Source organism: Hibiscus syriacus, unplaced genomic scaffold, assembly GCF_006381635.1.
Source record: "Hibiscus syriacus cultivar Baekdansim isolate YM2019G1 unplaced genomic scaffold, ASM638163v2 tig00013285_pilon, whole genome shotgun sequence".
Lineage (NCBI taxonomy): Eukaryota > Viridiplantae > Streptophyta > Magnoliopsida > Malvales > Malvaceae > Hibiscus > Hibiscus syriacus.
The window spans coordinates 919,993-940,890 of record NW_024062299.1 but is presented as its reverse complement, the minus strand read 5'-3'; the positions used below and the strand labels follow the sequence as shown (position 1 = coordinate 940,890).

The window sequence follows — 20,898 nt, the reverse complement described above, 5'->3', positions numbered from 1 at the left end:
ATTTATATAATATATAGTTTTGAAAACATTTATATGTTATATGGTTTTTTAAAAAAACATTTTTGAAAATATATATAATATATAACTTTTAAAACATTTTTAAATTGAAAATACGTATATATATTTGTATTTGAAAATTTTATTATGTGCTTTTGAACATTTTTATTATTATTTTATTATTATTTCTTTATTTCTTTGTTTTTTTCAGTCCAGGGTCCAAATCCAAATAGTCCACCGAACGGGCCTGGCCCAGCTCAGATTCCACGCTAGGGTTTCCAATGTTTGTCATCAGCGCCGCAAGGAAGGGAGCGACACAGTCAGTGCCCAGCGCACTTCCCGGCCACCAACGGGACTGAACCATCCCGAGGCGGCCGGCGTGGAACAAGGGATCACAACAGCCCGTAACAAGAACCCCGGAAAATCCGGGATCGACCCCAAGATAGCCGGAAACAGCCCCCATCGGGACTGTATAAATACACAACAGTACCCACGGCGAAGGGGGGAACACAAAAAACCACAGTACATCGAGAAACAACAGACCACAATCGAGTACACAAAGAACCACAACCATCACACTACACAACGGTACCCAAAATCGACAGAGAGACAACAGCAAAAAATACCCACACCACAATACACATCATCGAGAGCCACAACAGCTATCAACAGTACCAAAACAAAAGCCACACACACATAAAACCGAGCATCAACCGAAGAAACCATCGGAAAAGCGAACGGTCGTCGGAGAAGGTAAAAAGTCGAGGCTATTTTCCTAGATCTACACCGATCTATAGGGATCTTGGTGATTTGGGCTACGGTTTTGGTTCTACGGAGACGAGGGGAGCGTTTTGAGGCTATTTAGATTTTTTCCGGCCACCGGAGACGGTGGCCGGAGCGGCGGCGAACGGTGGAGTGCATGGCCGTGATATGGGGCTTGGTTCAGAGAGTTGAGAGGATGGGAAGATGATATTTTGGGGAAGAGGGAAAAAATGAGAGGTTTTAGCCTGATTTTAGGTTATATACACGACCCATCAACCCGTTTCTGGATCCACGCGTCAACCCGGCCCATTCACTTGACCCGCGCATTTTCGCTTTGAAAAGGGTAAAATCTACTTTTGGTCCCCATTGTTTTTAAGGCTCAATTTGAATCCCAAATCTGATTTTAAACTCTCATTTGCTTTCGAATTTGACCTCCTATTTCGGTCTTCTTTCGATTTGGTCCCTTATATATATATATAAATTTACTATTATTCTTTTTATCTCATTTACGTTTATTTAATGTATTTGTTTATTTGTTTATTTTTTTTGTTTCTATTTTATTTATTTTATCATATTATATTATGTTCTTCATTTTATTTATTTTCTTCATTATTGCATCTTTATTTTTATTTTCATTTCTTTTCTTTTATTTATTTTTTTATCTTATTCCATCTTTTTTATTTACTGTTTTACTTATTCCATTTTTCCTTTTATTTTGTTTTCCTTATTTTAGTTACTCTCTTTATCTTATCGTATAATATGTTTCTCGACTTTTTAAGGGTATATTTTTAATCTATCAGAGATAAGCAATTTGAATCAAATTTTTTTAAATTTTAGTTTAAATTTTAATTTTCACGATTAAAGACAACCAATAAATTAATTGGTACCGAGAGGGCGGTTCAAGGGTGCTAATCCTTCCTTGACCGTAATCGACTCCCGAACCCGACACGTTTCTGGTACAACGCAGATCAGGTAAGATGGTGTCCGACCTACCTAATTTCGTTTTAAAACGGTCGGTGGCGACTCCAACCCATTTCATTCAAGTCGTAGCCCAATTCCGGGGCCCAACGGAAAGACGGTTCCGACACATATGTAATGGGGTAAGCGGAGGTAAGATAGTAGGTTGCCCTCAACACCAGGTTGGAAACAGCTTCCGTAGTAAATCTTCGAATTATGAAATGCGCTCTGTGAGACTCGATCTCACAACCCAAAATTAAGAACCTTGTGTTCTACCAACTAAGCTAGATGGTCATTATCCAGCCATGTGATCCGATGTATGAACGTATCTTAAAACAATAAGTAGATAGATATAGAGCGAAAAGAAAAGAAAAATTCAAACGATGAAGCAACTTGCACCGACGGTGGAGAAAAACAGGAAAGCACATGGCCAACGGCTGGTAAAGTCAGGCGGCAGAAAGGACAATTTGCAACTTGCATCATCACTTTCACATGCATTTTGCAGCGCAACCGACGTTACGTACATTGATTGCACCGCCGCCTTCAACTTGCAATCAAACCTCTTATATATATAATTACTATTTACTACTGCTTGCCAACAATTGATCAAAGTTTCCCAGTTTTTGAAGTTGTCAATCATTAATCCTCTTTATCTCTTATCAACAGAGCAACTTCGAGTAGGCCACCCAACGGCAGAAGCAATCAATGGAAAACCAGCACGACACCCATGGTGCCTTATCACCCAACCAATGTGGTTCAAGCCTGGTTCAAGCTATAGATGCACCGCTGCCTCTAGTATGGTCCATTCTCCGTCGCTTCGATAACCCTCAAGCCTACAAGCAGTTCGTCAAGAGCTGCACGTTGAGTGCCGGCGACGGCGGGATCGGGAGCGTACGACAAGTGATGGTCGTTTCGGGGATGCCGGCCGCCACCAGCATGGAGAGGCTAGATCGACTCGACGATGACACGCATGTTATGATGGTTAGCATTATCGGTGGCGACCATAAGCTCCTTAATTACCGTTCCACGACTAGTCTGCATAAGAGTAGGAATGAAGAAGGAAATGGCGGCGGGAAAACGGTGGTGGTAGAGTCGTACGTGGTGGATATCCCGGCGGGGAATAGCAAGGAAGATACACGATCTTTCGCTGATATGATCATTGGGTGCAACCTTAGGTCATTAGCTAGGGTAACTGAAAAATTGTTTGTAAATGGAGAGTTATTAGATTGATATTATGCTATAATAAATAAAATAATGTAGCATCGTGTGCTTCACGAGATATCCAATTATTCAGATTACCTGTTGTGTTGTGGTATCTGATTTTAGTCCGGACACGAATATTTTTTTATGAAAAAGTGAGTGAATAAATAAATGGTTTTTTAAAGAAATGTTTTGGAGTTGACATCGACTCTTTTGGGTTAGGTAGGTCGATTACATAAAAATCATATTTTAAAAGAGATTTTAAGAAAAAAACTATTTAAAATATAATTTGGTTTGCGTATAACTAAAAATCCATTCTTTTAGTAATAAAAAAGGATTTGTTGTTGGTTACGTTTGGGGAATGATTAGCACCCCAGAACGCCCAAAATTGATACATGTTTATTATAAATTGTCTCTGATAATATAAATTTAAGAAATCGAATATAAATTTAATTTACGATTCTATTATTTCATATTCAATCACATAATTTTATTTAAAGAAAATTCTAAGGAAAAATAGAAAATATTACAATATTTTCAATCGAAGAGAAACTAATCCCTAAAATGCTTTTAGGACGAATATTTATCTTTTTGACTGAAATAATAAGAATATGATAATTTCTCCTAAGAACTCAATATTTAAATAATTTGATATAAACAAAATGAATATAATTAAAGTAGGCATATTCTATTTTTTTTTAGGTTTTTATAAGTAAGGTATTTATTTATTTTAAAATATCATAATAGAACATCTAGTTACTTTAAGACAACTATTTCTTAATATTTAAAAATAAATAAATATCATTATTTAATCAAATAATACTTATGAATTTTTCATATATATATATATATATATATATATAACGTGACTAAAATTAAATAAAATAAAGAACAATAATTAAAATGAACAATAATTAAAATACTAAATTAAAAATATTGAAACTTAAAGGGTAATAAAAATAAAATTTCAATTAAACCATTATCAAAATAAAGAAAATTAAAACTATAAGATTAATTTACAAAAATATATAAATTAATAACCCTAATTCAAAATATAATAAAATCTATGTATCAACTGTGTAATTTATCCCTAAATAATATTCGAATTAAATTATAAATTATTAAAATATAAAGGTTTAAATTTAATATTTACCCTAAATATATATAAATACTAGCAGAGACTAAAATATAAATAAAAAAATGTGAAGTCCAAATTAAAAGGCACAAAAACATGATTTTAATGACCAAATTGAAACTATTACGAATCCAAGGGACAGAAGAAAGGGTTTTTCCATAATGAAATTACGCAGAAGCCCTCCACCAAGTGACGTAGTTTTGAGAAGGGTATAAATAGGCCTTAAATGGTCATTTTAAGTTATGCTTCTTCGTTTTTCTCTTTTGTTGCTCTCTCTAAACTCCCTCACCGGAGGGAGAGCCGTCATCAGCCGACCACCGTCGGCCACTATTCCGGCCACCGTCGGTCACTATTCCGGCCACCGTCAGTCACTATTCCGGACACTATTAACCACTGTCAGTCACTATTCATGGTGGACGAAAAATATAAAAATACCCCAAATTAGTCCTCTTTTCCCCCTGAACCCATATCTAAGTCCATTTTGTCCTAAAAGTGGATCAATCGGACTAGATCTAAATGTTTTACCTTCGGCATTTAAAGTCTCCGATGAAGCGTAAAGACTCCATGTAACACCCTTAACTCATATTCGACCCAAATACAAGTCCGAGATGTCACATTGACTTTTCAAACTTTGATTCTTAAAGAAAAATAGAGAAATTTAAAACTTTCATTAAAACAAAATACTTTAATTGACATAAAATAGACCACTTAATAAAAAATCGATCAGAGCATTCATAATTAACCACTTATTACATACCAACACTCTATACACAACAAAATACCTACTTTGTCAATTACTTCTGATCTGATTTCTTAGTAATGTTGTTGTCTGTGCCACTTCTATTCTGAATCTTCTTATTTCTTGGTACCTACGTGTAAATTACTTACACGCTAAGTCATAGACTTAGTGAGGCAATAAATGAATATGCAACAATATCTTCATGAATATGCATTCTTACCATTTCCTTCATGACATTTCAATATGCATGTATCTATTACACAATAACATATATAATCATATCATGCATGTATAAAACTTACCTTCTTATACCACTTTCACTTTACTTTGTATTTCAATTGCCCATGTATATTATTGAGAATAGAGGTATGTGAGTACATTGAGGTTGTGCACTAATATTGTCACCACAACTCGTATCAATTCCCTCATGGGGCACCGAACCTTAGTTCAGTATTCGTCCCGAATGACTGTTATATATGTCCCGTAGGACCACTACATCCCGAAGGACTACGTCCCGAATGACTATTACACACTCGACTCTTGGCATGCCAATTACACTTATAGCTCTCATATCGTATACTATGGGCATTATTCTTATATTTCATATGTTCATGTACTCATGTTATTTCTCTTGTGATCATGTAGCTCATGTCACTTACTTCATGTCATGTTCTCATATCACATATCATATCACATGTGTATTTGAATCTATTCATATATATATATCATTTATCCAATCACATGAACATATATATGCCTTATGAATGTATTACAATAGTTATCATGTATGTATATTCACAACTATTGTATTATGAAAATCAATATAGGGATTAGACTTATCACAAGTCTTATTCCATTATACTATGCATATAGTATGCACTCACCTTAGCTTTGCTTTGATTCGATTTTAATCCTTTGATCGTTCCAGAATAAGCTTACTTTTAGTATCTACATAATCACACATGGATCTATATCAGTATTATAGCTAATATACTCTAATAGTTCACTCTTTAGATTAAGATAAATGCCAATTTCCTCTTTTAATGAAGGTATGCATCGATGCACTACTTGTGCATCGGTGCATAAAATGCTTTCGATGTTTTATTATTAATGGAATGCATCGATGCACTAATTGCATTCGATGCTTTTATTTTAAAAGAGTGCATCGATGCACTACCTGTGCATCGATACACCTTCAAACAATTTCTGGGTTTTAACCTTGATGCATCGATGCACTATGAATATGCATCGATGCACTATGCCCATAATCCTCTTTTTGAACCCGAAAATTCATTCATTTTGGATTAAATTCTTCATGTTTAATCCCCTTTTTCATTCTTAACTCTAGTAGACATCCTTAAACCAATTTATACTCATTTATTTCATCTTAAAGCTCCAAATCCTATCCTTCATATGTAATTCAACAATTACATCAATAATTCAACATGTTTGAATTCCACTTTTAACACTTCGTATATCTTAACTAGATTGATGACAAGTCAAATTTAACTTTCAATTCTAGTTATGAACTATATTCCAAGATTTCATTTAAGAGAACTTCAAATCTTAAATCTCTCCTAACTCCATCATCCTTTGATGTTAAGATAACTTAAGCTTTCCTTAAGCTTAGTTATCATCTAATAATCAAAAATCAATCTTAAATTTAATAAGAAACTCAATAATCAGAAATCTTACCTTTGCTTTGGTTCACACGCACAAGGAAAAAAGATGAAAAAGATAACTCTGGAAGCCTTGGGTGTTTTCTCCCCTTCCACCTACGTGTATCCTTATATATATATATATATATATATACTTATCATTCCTTTAATTACTTTTCCTTGCAATTACTCTATTGTCCTTCCATTCCTTATTCCTTTCAATTCCATCCTACATAATAATTTACATGTAAATCTTTATACTATTCATTCATTTTATTTTAACCACCAAATTCTGAGACTTTACAATTTAGTCACAAACCCGGTATTGAGGATGTTACAACTCTCCCCTTAAGAAAATTCATCCTCGAATTTTCATTATGCAAAGAACTAGAGGTACTTAATCCTCATGTCCTCTTCACGTTCCCATGTCGCTTCCTCTACTTTGTGATTCCTCCACAAGACTTTAACCAATGGAATAGTCTTGTTCCTTAGTTGCTTGACTTCGTGAGCTAATATTTGAACAGGTTCTTCCTCATAAGTTAAATCTGGTCGAACTTCAATTTCTTCAGTAGTCACAATGTGGGATGAATCAGATCGATATTTCCTAAGCATTGAGACATGAAAGACATTGTGTATCTTTTTCATTTCAGGTGGCAAAATTAGCTGATATGCTACTGGTCCTACTCTCTTAGTAATCTCGTAAGGTCCAATGAATCGAGGGCTCAACTTTCCTTTCCGTCCAAACCTCAATATTTTCTTCCACGGAGACACTTTCAAGAACACTTTATCTCCGACTTGAAATTCAATCTCTTTCCTTTTTAAATCAGCATACTATTTCTGTCTATCAGCTGCAGCTTTCAGATTATTCAGAATTACTTGAACTTTTTCTTCCGTATTCTGAAACAACTCAGGACCAATAACTTCTCGATCCTTAAGTTCATACCAGTCCAAGGGCGTACGACATCTTCTTCCGTATAGAGCTTCATAGGGAGCCATTTTGATGCTTGACTGATAACTATTGTTGTACGCAAATTCAGCAAGTGGTAAATACCTTTCCCACGATCCTTTGAATTCAATGACACAAGTTCTTAGCATATCCTCCATAATTTGAATAGTTCGCTCGGATTGACCATCGGTTTGAGGATGAAACGTTGTACTGAAGTTCAACCGAGTTCCCAGTGCTCCATTTAATGAATTCCAAAACCGTGATGTGAATCTAGGATCTCGATCAGAAACTATGGAAATAGGTACACCATGCAAACATATAATCTCTCTAATATACAGCTCAACATATTTATCCATGGAGAAATCAGTTCGTACCGGAATAAAATGGGCTGACTTAGTCAATCTATCTACGATCACCCAGATTGAATCCTTTTTGTTCGGAGTTAAAGGCAACCCCGTCATAAAATCCATCATCCTGACGGAACCTGATGCTCAGCTTTGACTTGTTGACAAGTCAAACACTTTGATACAAATTTCGTGATGTCTTTCTTCATTCCCGGCCACCAATATCGACTCTTGAGATCGATATACATTTTGTTCCCTCCCGGATGCATTGTCAATGGACTACAATGAGCTTCCGTTATCAAATCATTCTTTAATTCATCATCATCCGGAATTACCAATCTTTCTCGATAATACAAGTTCTCATCAGACTTAATCTCATAATCCGTACCCTCTCCATTCCTTATTTATTGTATATTCTTTAAACATTTTCCATCTTTAGCTTGCAATTCTTTAATTCGATCTAGCCATGCTGGCTTGACAGTCAGTTCTGCACAGATTGCACCATCTTCTCTTAACGATAATCTAGCATCAAGAGCTCGCAAAGCTGCAAACGTCTTTCTACTCAAGGCATCAGCTACCACATTTGCCTTTTTGGGATGAAAATCAATCACAACATCATAATCCTTGAGAAATTCCACCCATCTTCTTTGTCTTAAATTCAACTCTTTCTAAGTCATCAAGTATTTTAAGCTCTTGTGATCCATATACAAGTAGCACTTTTCACCATACAAGTAGTGACGCCAGATCTTTAAAGCAAACACTACTGCCGCCATCTCTAGGTCGTGTGTTGGATAATTCTTCTCGTGCGGTTTTAGTTATCTCGAAGCATAGGCCACCACCTTGCTTTCTTGCATTAATACGCATCCCAAACCACTATGAGACGCATCACTATACACTATAAAGTTCTTGCCAGACTCAGGTTGAACTAACACTGGAGCTTCTGTAAGAATCTTCTTTAACTTTTCAAAACTCTCTTGACATTCTTGAGTCCAAACAAATTTTACTTCGTTTTTCAACAGTTTAGTTAGGGGTAATGCTATGATCGAAAAGTTTTTAACGAACATTCGATAATAACCAACTAACCCCAAAAAACTTCTAACTTCTGATACATTCTTTGGAACTTCCCACTCCATAATAGCTTTAATCTTTTGGGGATCCACTCGAACTCATTCTATAAAAATTACATGTCCAAGGAATGTCACTTCATTCAACCAAAATTCACATTTAGAAAATTTAGCATAAAGCTTCTTGTCTTGTAAAATCTATAAAACAATCTGTAAGTGTGAATTATGTTCTTCTTATGACTTTGAATATATTAAAATGTCATCAATAAACACCACATCAAAATGATCCAAATAAGGTTGGAATATCCTGTTCATTAGATCCATAAAAGCAGCTGGTGCATTCGTAATTCCAAACGGTATCACGATAAACTCATAGTGACCATATCTTGTTCTAAACGTCGTTTTTGAAATATCTTTCTCTTGAATTTTTAATTGATGATAACCCGAACGTAGATAAACTTTTGAGAACACTGAAGCTTCCTTTAATTAATCAAATAAATCATCAATTTGGGGAAGTAGATACTTATTCTTGATAGTCACTTTATTGAGATGTTTGTAATCGATACAAAGAAGCATTGATCTATCTTTCTTTTTAACAAATAGAACTGGAGCTCCCCAAGGTGATACACTTGGTCTAATAAACCCTTTGTCTAGTAACTCCTATAATTGAATCTTTAATTCTTGTAACTCTTTTGGAGCCATCATGTATGGTGCCATTGCAATGGGCGCTGTTCCCGGTATTATCTCAATCTGAAATTCTACCTCTCTGTCCGAAGGTAAACCTGGAAACTCTGCAGGAAATACATCGAGAAATTCTCTGACTATAGGAATTCCTTCAATCCCTTTCTCCTTGGTTCTAACATTCATCACATTAGTAATGAACCCTTGACATCCTTGTAGCAATAACTTCTTCGCTGACATTACTGAAATTACATTTGCCAATGGATTTCATCCTTCACTAAATACCACCACATATACCCTTTTTGGACTTCTCAGCGTTACTCTTTTCAATCTACAATCGACATTAGCGTAATAACGATATAACCAATCCATTCCCAGTATCACTTCAAATTCGTCAAAAGGTAATTCCATCAGATTAGAAGGGAATTCAATTCCTTGAATTCGTATGGGACATCCTCGACTCACCATATTTACCCGAGCACTGTGTCCTAACAGATTCGTCACTATCACCTCATTGCTAGTAGTTTCTAACGGAATGTTCAATTCTCTCACTAACTTACTTGTAATGTATGAATATGTAGACCCCGTATCAATCAATACAATAACACTTTTGTCAAACAATAGAAAGGTACCTGTTATAATATCTGGGTCATCACAATCCTCATTGGTCTTGAGGTTGTACACTCGAGCAGTAGAGTGTATCTCCTGTTGAGTAGAGGATTCCGATTGGCTTCTTCCTCTGCCTCTACCTCTTCCTCTTTGGCCTGTAGAAATAGATCTCTCTGGCTGTGTAGATTTACTGGTTAACATTGGACAATCCTTGAATGATTCTTTCCAAAATGTGGGCATTGTCTGACTTGACTCTGATTAGATCTCCCAGCTCCAGATCCCACTGACTGAGTTTTTCTACCTCTCATCTGCTTTGATCCTCTAGCGGAGGGCCACTGACTCTGATCTAACTTGGGGTCGAAAACCAGCATCTCTACCCCTTTTTGATAGTGCAAAACTCGAAGAAGCACCCATTCTTTTGACTGTCTGAGCTCTCGAATTTTCAAACCTCTCGTTCTGAGCTGTTTCCATAGCCTTGGCACGGTTGACTACCTCTTGAAACGAGGATAAATTCAAGACAATTAACATTTCCTTCAACCGAGGACATAACCCCTCTACAAACCACTCATAAGTATCATTCTCTGTAGGAACTAGCTCAGCAGCAAAGCGGCTCAACTTATTGAATTCACACTCGTACTCATATACAGTGTGATTCCATTACTTCAGATTCATGAACTCTTGTTTCATTTGACGAACAAATTGATCTCTGATGTACTTATGCTTGAATTCTTCTAAAAACAATGACCAAGTTACTTGGGCGTTAGACATCCTCAATGTAACATTGGTCCACCAGATCCTTGCTTCTCCTCTTAACAAGGAAATTACTCCATCTAGCTTCTCAGCATCGGAACAATGAAGTCCCGTAAGTATGACCTTCATGTCATTAAGCCAAAGGTTCGCAGTAACAAGACCTTCATCGGCTTCCCCTCTAAACTCTGGAGCTCCTAATCCCTTCAACTCTTTCACAACATTCATTTTTGAAGTTGAAGTAACAGGAGGTTGGAAACACGTCAATACCGTGTCTATCGTTCTAAAGAATATATCTTGATCATTTACAGGCATTCCAGAGGATGTCTGTTCTTCACTCTGCCTGGCCAGGGCAGGTGAATTACTGCTTTCAGCGGGTCTATCATCTCCCGCTTCATTCCTAGAACTACCTCGTCTGGACATCTATAAAAATACAACCATATAGTTCTATTAGCAAAACAACATACTTACTATTCTATCAGATCAGAATTTTCCACTATTTTGTTGGTATGTATACATTATCAGACACTCTAGAATCTGGTTTATATCGAGAATCGACTAAACTGTAGCTCTGATACCATTAAATGTAATACCCCTAACTCATATTCGACCCGAATACAAGTCCGAGATGTCACATTGACTTTTAAACTTTGATTCTTAAAGAAAAATAATAGAGAAATTTAAAACTTTCATTAAAACAAAATACTTTAATTGACATAAAATAGACCACTTAATACAAAATCGATCAGAGCATTCGTAATTAACCATTTATTACATACCAACACTCTATACACAACAAAATACCTACTTTGTCAATTACTTCTGATCTGTTTTCTTAGTAATGTTGTTGTCCGTACCACTTTTATTATGAATCTTCTTATTTCTTGGTACCTACGTGTAAATCACTTACACGCTAAGTCATAGACTTAGTGAGGCAATAAATGAATATGCAACAATATCTTCATGAATATGCATTCTTACCATTTCCTTCATGACATTTCAATATGCATGTATCTATTACACAATAACATATATAATCATATCATGCATGTACGAAACTTACCTTCTTGTTCAATTGCCCATGTATATTATTGAGAATAGAGGTATGTGAGTACATTGTGGTTGTGCACTAATACTGTCACCAAAGCTCGTATCAATTCCCTCATGGGGTACCGAACCTTAGTTCAGTATTCGTCCCGAAGGACTGTTATATATATGTCCCGTAGGACCACTACATCCCGAAGGACTACGTCCCAAAGGACTATTATACCCTCGACTCTTGGCATGCCAATTACACCTATAGCTCTCATATCGTATACTATGAGCATTATTCTTATATTTAACATGTTCATGTACTCATGTCATTTCTCTTGTGATCATGTAGCTCATGTCGCTTACTTCATGTCATGTTCTCATATCACATATCATATCACATGTGTATTTGAATCTATTCATATATATACATCATTTATCCAATCACATGAACATATATATGCCTTATGCATGTATTACAATAGTTATCATGTATGCGTATTCACAACTATTGTACTATGAAAATCAATATAGGGATTAGATTTATCACAAGTCTTATTCCATTATACTATACATATAGTATGCACTCACCTTAGCTTTGCTTCGATTCGATTCTAATCCTTTGATCTTTCCAGAATAAGCTTACTTTTAGTAACTACATAATCACACATAGATCTATATCATTATTATAGCTAATATACTCTAATGGTTCACTCTTTAGATTAAGATAAATGACAATTTCCTCTTTTAATGAAGGTATGCATCGATGCACTACTTGTGCATCGGTGCATAAAATGCATTCGATGTTTTATTATTAATGGAATGCATCGATGCATGCATCGATGCACTAATTGCATTCGATGCTTTTATTTTAAAAGAGTGCATCGATGCACTACCTGTGCATCGATACACCTTCAAACAATTTATGGGATTTAACCTTGATGAATCGATGCACTATGAATATGCATCGATGCACTCTGCCCAGAATCTTTTTTTTGAACCCGAAAATTCATTCATTTTGAATTAAACCCTTCATGTTTAATCCCCTTTTTCATTCTTAACTCTAGTACACATCCTTAAACCAATTTATACTCATTTATTTAATCTTAAACCTCCAAATCCTATCCTTCATATATAATTCAACAATTACATCAATAATTCAACATGTTAGAATTCCACTTTTAACACTTCGTATATCTTAACTAGATTGATGACAAGTCAAATTTAACTTTCAATTCGAGTTATGAACTCTATTCCAAGATTTCATTTAAGAACTTCAAATCTTAAATCTCTCCTAACTCTATCATCCTTTGATGTTAAGATAACTTAAGTTTTCCTTAAGCTTAGTTATCATCTAATAATCAAAAACCAATCTTAAATTTAATAAGAAACTCAATAATCAAAAATCTTACCTTTGCTTTGGTTCACACGCACAAGGAAGAAAAAAGAAAAAGAGAACTCTGGAAGCCTTGGGTGTTTTCTCCCCTTCCACCCCCGTGTATCCTTATATATATATATACTTATCATTTTTTTAATTATTTTTCCTTTCAATTACTCTATTGTCCTTCCATTCCTTATTACTTTCAATTCCATCATACACAATAATTTAAATGTAAATCTTTATACTATTCATTTATTTTATTTTAACCACCAAATTATGAGACTTTACAATTTAGTCACTAACCTGGTATTGAGGATGTTACACTCCAACCATTGTGGGTAAGTCTTCTAGATTCATTCTTTTTTTTCCCATTATTTTACTGCTGGATATTATGGGTTGTGTTGTTTGCTTTCGTATGAATGCTTGTTGTTGGTCTCCTCGTGGTTGTTTTCTTGCTCTGTTCGTCTCTTATCTTCTCTTCGTTATTTCTTTACAGGGGATCGAGGCTTTTATAGGCCCCGGTGATGCTCGCCTTTCTCGGGAAGATTACAAGGGTACCCTTTGGTAAGTCACCGAAGGATTGTGCCATGTGCGGTGCTCCTATCATCTTCTGGAAGCTTTGGTTGAGGGTGGCGTCGTGGCAGCAACTGACTGGGGAACATAACGACAGAGCAGTTAGAGGTGGCGAAGTGGTTGAAGGCGCTGCCGAAATCACCCTAGGGTTGGCGAACCTTAGGGTTTCTACTGGGTTCATTTTGGGCCGTTGGATCTCTCCAGATCTAACGGGTGAGCTTGTTGGCGGTTGAAACGAGATATAGAAACCCTAAACGAGTTCTAGACCTTATCAGGTCATCTGGGCCGGATCGGGTTTGGACTGGATTTAGGTTGGGTTGGGATTCTTGGATATGGGTCTCCGGGATTGATTTGTAAATGGGCTTTGTGGTATAGTGCTGGGCTTGTAATGTATTTGTAATAATTATTATTTAATAATAATAAAATAATAATATTAATAATAACAATAATAATAATAATGATAATGGGGCAAAAACTTAGTGTCTACACCTGCTGCCACGAGCATGGAGAGAGTAGACCTACTCGACGATGACCTACATACAATGATGGTTAACATTACCAGCGGTGACCATAAGCTTGTTAGTTACTGTTCCAGTACGGTGGCGGTAGAGTTGTACTTGTAGGATGTCCCGGCAAGGAATAACGAGGAAGATACATGCTCTTTTGCTTATATGGTAATTGGGTGCAACCTTTGGTCATTATATCGTTGTTCATTTCTTTAATAGTACGAGATAATTACAGTGTAATATCAATTTAAATTTTTATTTATTTTATTGACAATATATATACATTCTATCTGTTACAAATGTAGCGGTTTAAATTCAATTTTTTAAAATAAGAATAATATTTCGTTATTGTTTGGGCTTTTGTATATCTTTTATATATTGATTCAAAAGTAAGGGCCTATAGTCCTTCAATCTATTACATTAGATGATGAATGTACCTTTCTTTGGGCTTGTCTCAATCCAGGCTGACGTGCGGTTGAGCAGTGCAAAAAAACATCCCCAGTCCCCACCATGTGCGGTCGGCGCCGAGGGACGGGCTCTACATTCCTCGGCGTGTCACTTGGGGATTTGTGCCTTGGCTGCGTACCATTTCTCAATTTTTCTCCCCCACAGCAATGCTTTTTTCTTTGGGTAAATGAAATCCCCACGGGGGCCATGCTATGATTTTCATGTTGCTTGCAAAATTATTGTTGGTTACACTATCTTTCTTTCTTTTTCCTCTCTCAACTTTAACAAGCAAATTACTGTTGGTACTCTTCGTCAACTCGTAGATATCTTCATTTTAAGTGAATTTTTTCGTAATCATCTCGAGTCTAATAAAAAAAATTAAATCACATAACTCTAACACCGCTTTCAAAGGGTGCTCAAGATTTCAAAACCATTCAGCACTCGGTTCATGTGTTACATGGAACTCACAAGAGAATTCCATAAGTTGTTGGGTGCCATGGAAACAAACAGATAAACTTGAACATGGCCCCCATGTGTTATAAGCAAACATTTCTACTATAAAACAAGCTCTCATCACTTGATCCGGGCCATGGAATTTTGTCTCTCATAATTCAAAAAAATAGTATTAAATTACCTTTATAACATATATAAACCATGGAAACAAACAGATAAACTTGAACATGGCCCCCATGTGTTATAAGCAAACATTTCTACTATAAAACAAGTCTCATCACTTGATCCGGGCCATGGAATTTTGTCTCTCATATTCAAAAAATAGTATTAAATACCTTTATAACATATATAAACAGCGATGGATCCGTCTTTACTTTATGATAGACATATGTTTTGAAATTTGAAACCTCTTCAGTTAGTTACCTTTAAAAATTTATAAATCCGTCATTGTATTCATAGACAGATACAGTCGAGATCGGCAGACGCCAGATCCTAAGCAAGGGATCGGTGCTTGAGCCGCTGATTAAGGAAAATTAGAGAATATATCGAGACAAAAAGCAAAGTTAAGCTTTGTTTAATTCTTATTTATTAATTTAATCCCCCTTTGAGTGATTTGAACACAAGAACTTTACAAGGGATTCTGGACTGCCTTACCACCTACTTTATCAAACTTTAGATTATTCAAAATCTTAATTATTGAAAGATTTTTAGAAAATAAATAAATAAATATTGAATTAATAAATTATCACGTAGAATTAGGTTAAAAGGGGGTGAATTTCTAAAAGGTCGTCGTTTAGGGTTATAGTCAATGTCGTTATATAAAAAGAAGCTAGTGGAGAAAGCAGTCACGTTTGAAAGGAAAAAAAGAGTGATTATGATATGATAAGATTTCTTTATTTGATTTTCCATTTTAGATATCTAAATAAAGAAATATAATATTGGTTTCTCTATTAGTATTGAAATAGTCCAATAAGAAGTATTAAAAGGGACCGATGTCTTAACAAGCATCACATTTCGACCATCCCCAACTGTGTGACTCATGACCACGCCCCTCCAATATGACCAAAAAGTTGCCTTCTTCCTTCAAGAATCTAAACAAGCAACAAATTTCAGACATGTCAGAGTTTTGGAACTGAAACACCCTGGGTTCATCCCTGTTAACACAGCCTTGGAACCGGAATATCTGGAATCTACAGTCTCAAGACTCTAGAAAAAAGAAAACTTCAGAAACAAGAGAAAATCTCCAGTGGTATCCAATCTCTCTCTTCATTGTACTGCTTTTTTACTTTCACTCATTCCCTGAGCCCTTGCCACCATTTTATGACACCCAAAACCATCAACAAACGAAACTCACTGCTCACTGCCGCAGGTATATTCTTTCCTTTCATTTGTTTCAGACGATGTTTATGTTGCTCTGTAGGTTGAAAGCTATACCGGGTTCTGTCCATACAGATTCTTGTTTCTTTTTGTGGTGTTAGTTTAGATGAACTTATTTTCTCCTTGTTGGTAATATTTATGACATTCTTTTAAGGTTTTTTACCAGGTTCTTGATCAAGTTTGTTGTCTTCTCTTTTACTATGATTTACTTTTTTCCTTCTTGGTGGATGCCAATAATCAAGTATGGCAGAGTAGACAAGATTATCTTATAATCAATGCGGTCTTTCTTTTCATTTCACCCCTATTTTATATATTTACAGTTCTTTGTTACAGTGGACCAAAAACACAATCTTATCCTGGCTGTTGGAGATGCAAAACATTGATTCTGTAGCTTGATTCAGTTTATGTTAGTTGATTTAGGGTTTATATACATGTATATATGGATATATTGCAGTGAGTCTAGGTTCTTCAAATGCCCAGTTTAATTAGCATATTCTCAGGTATTGCTGTCATGTTTTGAGTTTCTGAGTAATATTTGGGAACAAAGCTGTTGAATTTCTTGATTGTGAAACGTAATGGAGGAGAGAAATTGAATTTCGATGCTCCGCTTTTATCTGTGAGGCGGTTTTCTGGGACATCTTCCATTCGAGATCGAAATAAGTTGAAGAAGGTTGAAAATCCTCCTTCCACGGCACGGTTTGCTCTCCCTGTATTGCTCGGATGCATGTTTGGATCAGGTAACGGAACCTGTTGCGGTTCCTTTCGTATGGGAGCAGATCCCTGGGAAAGCAAAAGGTTGTGTGGAGCATGAGTTTGAGCCAGATAAGGAAGCTTTGTGTACTCCCAGGCTTCCGCCGGGTCGGATTTCGAAGGTCATGAAGTGTCCTGTGAAGAAGAGTGTGTAAATCAGGGTGTGGTCAGGCCCCAAACTGAAATGTATGCTGTGAATGATAAATTGAGAGTAGACTGTTTGAATGAGGAATGAACGAGAAATGTGTCTCGGAATCTGATAACGATGATGATGTTTATTCGGATGCGCTGGATACCTTACCCCAACTGATTCGTTCTCCATGAATTGTAGTATAAGTGGTCTGAGTGGATCGGATGGACCAGTTGCAAAACCATCAGGAACGTTCTCTACAGATCCACAAACACAGGATTTCATGTTGCAGCGCTTTTTACCCAGCCATGGCAATGACACTTGAGACACCGAAGTATGCTTCGAGGAAACAATCTGTGGCACCAGAACAGCCTAGAGAGGTTAAGAAAGTGGTTGTTGGGGATAGGAAATCTCCTATCAATCAATACGAGTCGGCTATCGTTCCATATTATAACCAGGATGTAGATGAGGAAGAAATAGAAGACAAATACGATGATGACTATCAGGATTCTGGCGATTTATCAAGAAAAGCTTGCGGCTTGTTGCCTCGGTTATGCTTCAAGAGTTCTCTGGGCCTCTTAAATCCTGTTCCAGGACTAAAACTTAGAACCCACTCTTCAATGTCTTCTACTCGTGAAATTGTGAAACCACGAAAAGCTACTTACTCGAAGTCTCGAACACAAATTGTTGAGAAGGTTAGTATAGATCTTTTCTGTTTCCTTCAAATCACCATTCGGCGATCTATCCGTAACTGTTAGATACTCTAATACATTGCTTGAACATTTACTGGTATTTTGTATCTTTGCAGAATGCTTGGGATGCTGTTCGTAAGAACAAATCAGATCGAGGAGTTCAATCCGCCGAACTGCCAGGAACAAACCAGATAGTGCAGTTCAAACACCAAGGTTCTCGAAGGCAAAATCAGATAGGGGAGTTCTATTTTCCGGTCCCCTAGTGAACATATCAGAAATGCATTTCAATCACCAAGGCTCTTGAAGGACAAACCAGATTGGGGAGTTCAATCCCCAAGGCTCCTAGAGCAAATCAGATAGTTCATTTCTATCACCGAGGCTCTCGAAGGACAAACCAGATACTGAATTTCAACATCCTAGGCTTCCCGAGATCGGAAAAGAGCTGATATGTGTATCAAATCAGTTTAGCAGCTCAAATGACCAGCAGATGGTGAATAGGTCGCCTCCCGAGAGGCTTCCATGTAGCGGTCGCATTTCTCCGTATCGTAGAGAGAGACCATCACCCTTCCGCGGAGGAGGTTCCTTGGCTTGCCTAAAGAAGCTGAGAAATACAAAGCAAATATGATGGTTAAGTACACCCGAAGCAATAACAGCTCGCAGGAACTAGTACTGTACCAGAGCACTGGGCAAGGCTCGGGTTCGCCTAGCCCTGCAGTTGAGAAAACATCGTATGTAGATAGTGTAAATTCCTCAGATACCAAAGTGTTGGAAGAATCTATTGCTGTGAAATCTTCCCTTGAAGACATAAAAGGCCTCAATGTTTTGGATGGAAAAGGCATATCGGAATATGAAATCGCGGGGTCGGTGAAATCCAGTCGATCTTCTTTCTCTGATAAACTGGATCCCGGACAGAACCGAGGACTGGATCATGTATTTAAGTCCTTGGAGCGTTTAAAAGTAGAGCTGATGGAAATCTGAGCCATACTGATGATGATTCGAAAGCAGCTGATGAAGCTAGTGCCGGTTCGATTACTCTCCTCTTCCACCTCCTTTGCCGAAAATGCCATCCGAGTCTTGGCTTTGGCGTGCCCTGCCTTCGAGAAATTATCGTCAGTCTTACAACGGCACTCGTTTTAAACCGAAAAAACAGGAACCTAAGACACCTGCTACTGATGCCAAATGGGAAACAATTGTCAAAACATCTTACTTGCATCATGATCACGTTCGCTATTCCGAGGTAATCTTGTCATTCTTTTTAAACAATGAGATTGTCTTCTCTCTAATAAGAACTTTCATCTTTGTAAACTTTCAACATTTGTGTCCATTACAGGAACTAGTAACTCCATTTTCTCAGCAATCCAAAACTTAAAAAGGAAAACACCGAGGGCATCATCGAATTCCTCATGCTCACTGCCTTTGGTTGGGCTGTTTCAGTTTCGACATGGTCAGAGCTGGTTAAAGATTTTGCTGCAGCCTACCATTTTTCTCCTTCCACTTGCCTTCGGTAGGCAATCGGATTTGTTAGCTTTCGTTATTGTACAAGCTTGTAAGCTGTTCATTTCTTTTTCTCTACATCAACCATAACTGCAGGCAGCGGCTGCTTTTACATCAAGTCCGATTCAAATCTTGTAATGATTACAAATATTTTTTCCACTTTTGTAATTGGTTGTGGTGCTTCTCTACACAGGAATCCAACAGGTGTTTGTGAAAATATATTGGATATAAAACGCTTCTTTGTTGTACAAGTAAACTTGGATTGTAATTGTTCAAATATACTAACATAATGCATGTGTCTCCGTCACTGTGTGATATGAGTTTTGGGACGAAACATCCCGAGCTTTCACACGTACAGCTGCCACCATGGTCACACCAAAAGGCGGTACCATCAGCACTCAGTTGCGAACAGTGACACATGCATGAATTTGACTACCAATCTTCAAGCTAAATCTCTAGTTTTATTGCAAATGGCGAAAATATCAAGAAATTGTAAATCACAACTCACACACCTACCTATTTCCTATAGGCTCTAGACGAGTACTTAGAAAGATCTCACTTCCACTTCTTCCTGTGGGTTTGTTTTTACGTTGTTTGATCCTTAGTTAAGTACTCGACCTCGATCGGCCTCGTCTGCAACAAACTAAGAAAGCGAAATCTGAGTGCTTATTTCCTGCGTGTCTTTATAATAGCTACTCTTGCCATCATCAAATAATCCGATTCTTCGGCTTAGACTTAACTGCAAATCAGGCAACCATTCCCTGTCCTTGAGCGGTTTATCCCGGTTCAACTGCGTTTCCAGTAAAACAAATAAAGACATTAGTTTCAGTTAATTATATGTATAATCAAAGTCAGCAGGCGATTATCAACTCTGTTCTACAGCTACTGAATTTGCTCACGGAATGGTGCTTGTTTCCAAGGTTTCCTTCATATGGCCTTGTGGAGTAAACATATTCTTTCAAAAGGATGCCACCTCTTGTCTTGAGAAATCTGCCTGCAAGTGCTTTAATTGGTCCAATTTTTCCATGGATTTGGTTTGGATTGCAACAGAAGTCATTTGCTTGTGATAATGCTGAACTTCACCTTGTCCAGCCATCAAGCTTCTTACTTCTATACATCTGAAACAAGAATATCGATATAAAAATGTAAAATAATGGATTATAAAACTTGAAAATTACTGCAAGGAGAGGTAAATATTGAAGATCAAAATGGGTTCTTTTTACA

The 20,898-nt window shown here is 36.7% G+C and overlaps 1 protein-coding gene and 1 pseudogene across 1 annotated transcript; both read left to right on the top strand.

Moving 5' to 3' along the window:
- The first annotated feature begins 2,395 nt into the window (after positions 1-2,395).
- LOC120205870 (abscisic acid receptor PYL11-like) lies at positions 2,396-2,946 on the top strand. The gene has a single exon (XM_039205649.1). It carries the CDS (start codon positions 2,422-2,424, stop codon positions 2,944-2,946), a length of 525 nt encoding a protein of 174 aa, XP_039061580.1. The 5' UTR covers positions 2,396-2,421.
- Positions 2,947-16,247: 13,301 nt separating this feature from the next.
- Positions 16,248-19,206, top strand: LOC120206022 (annotated as a pseudogene).
- The last annotated feature ends 1,692 nt before the right edge of the window (positions 19,207-20,898 follow it).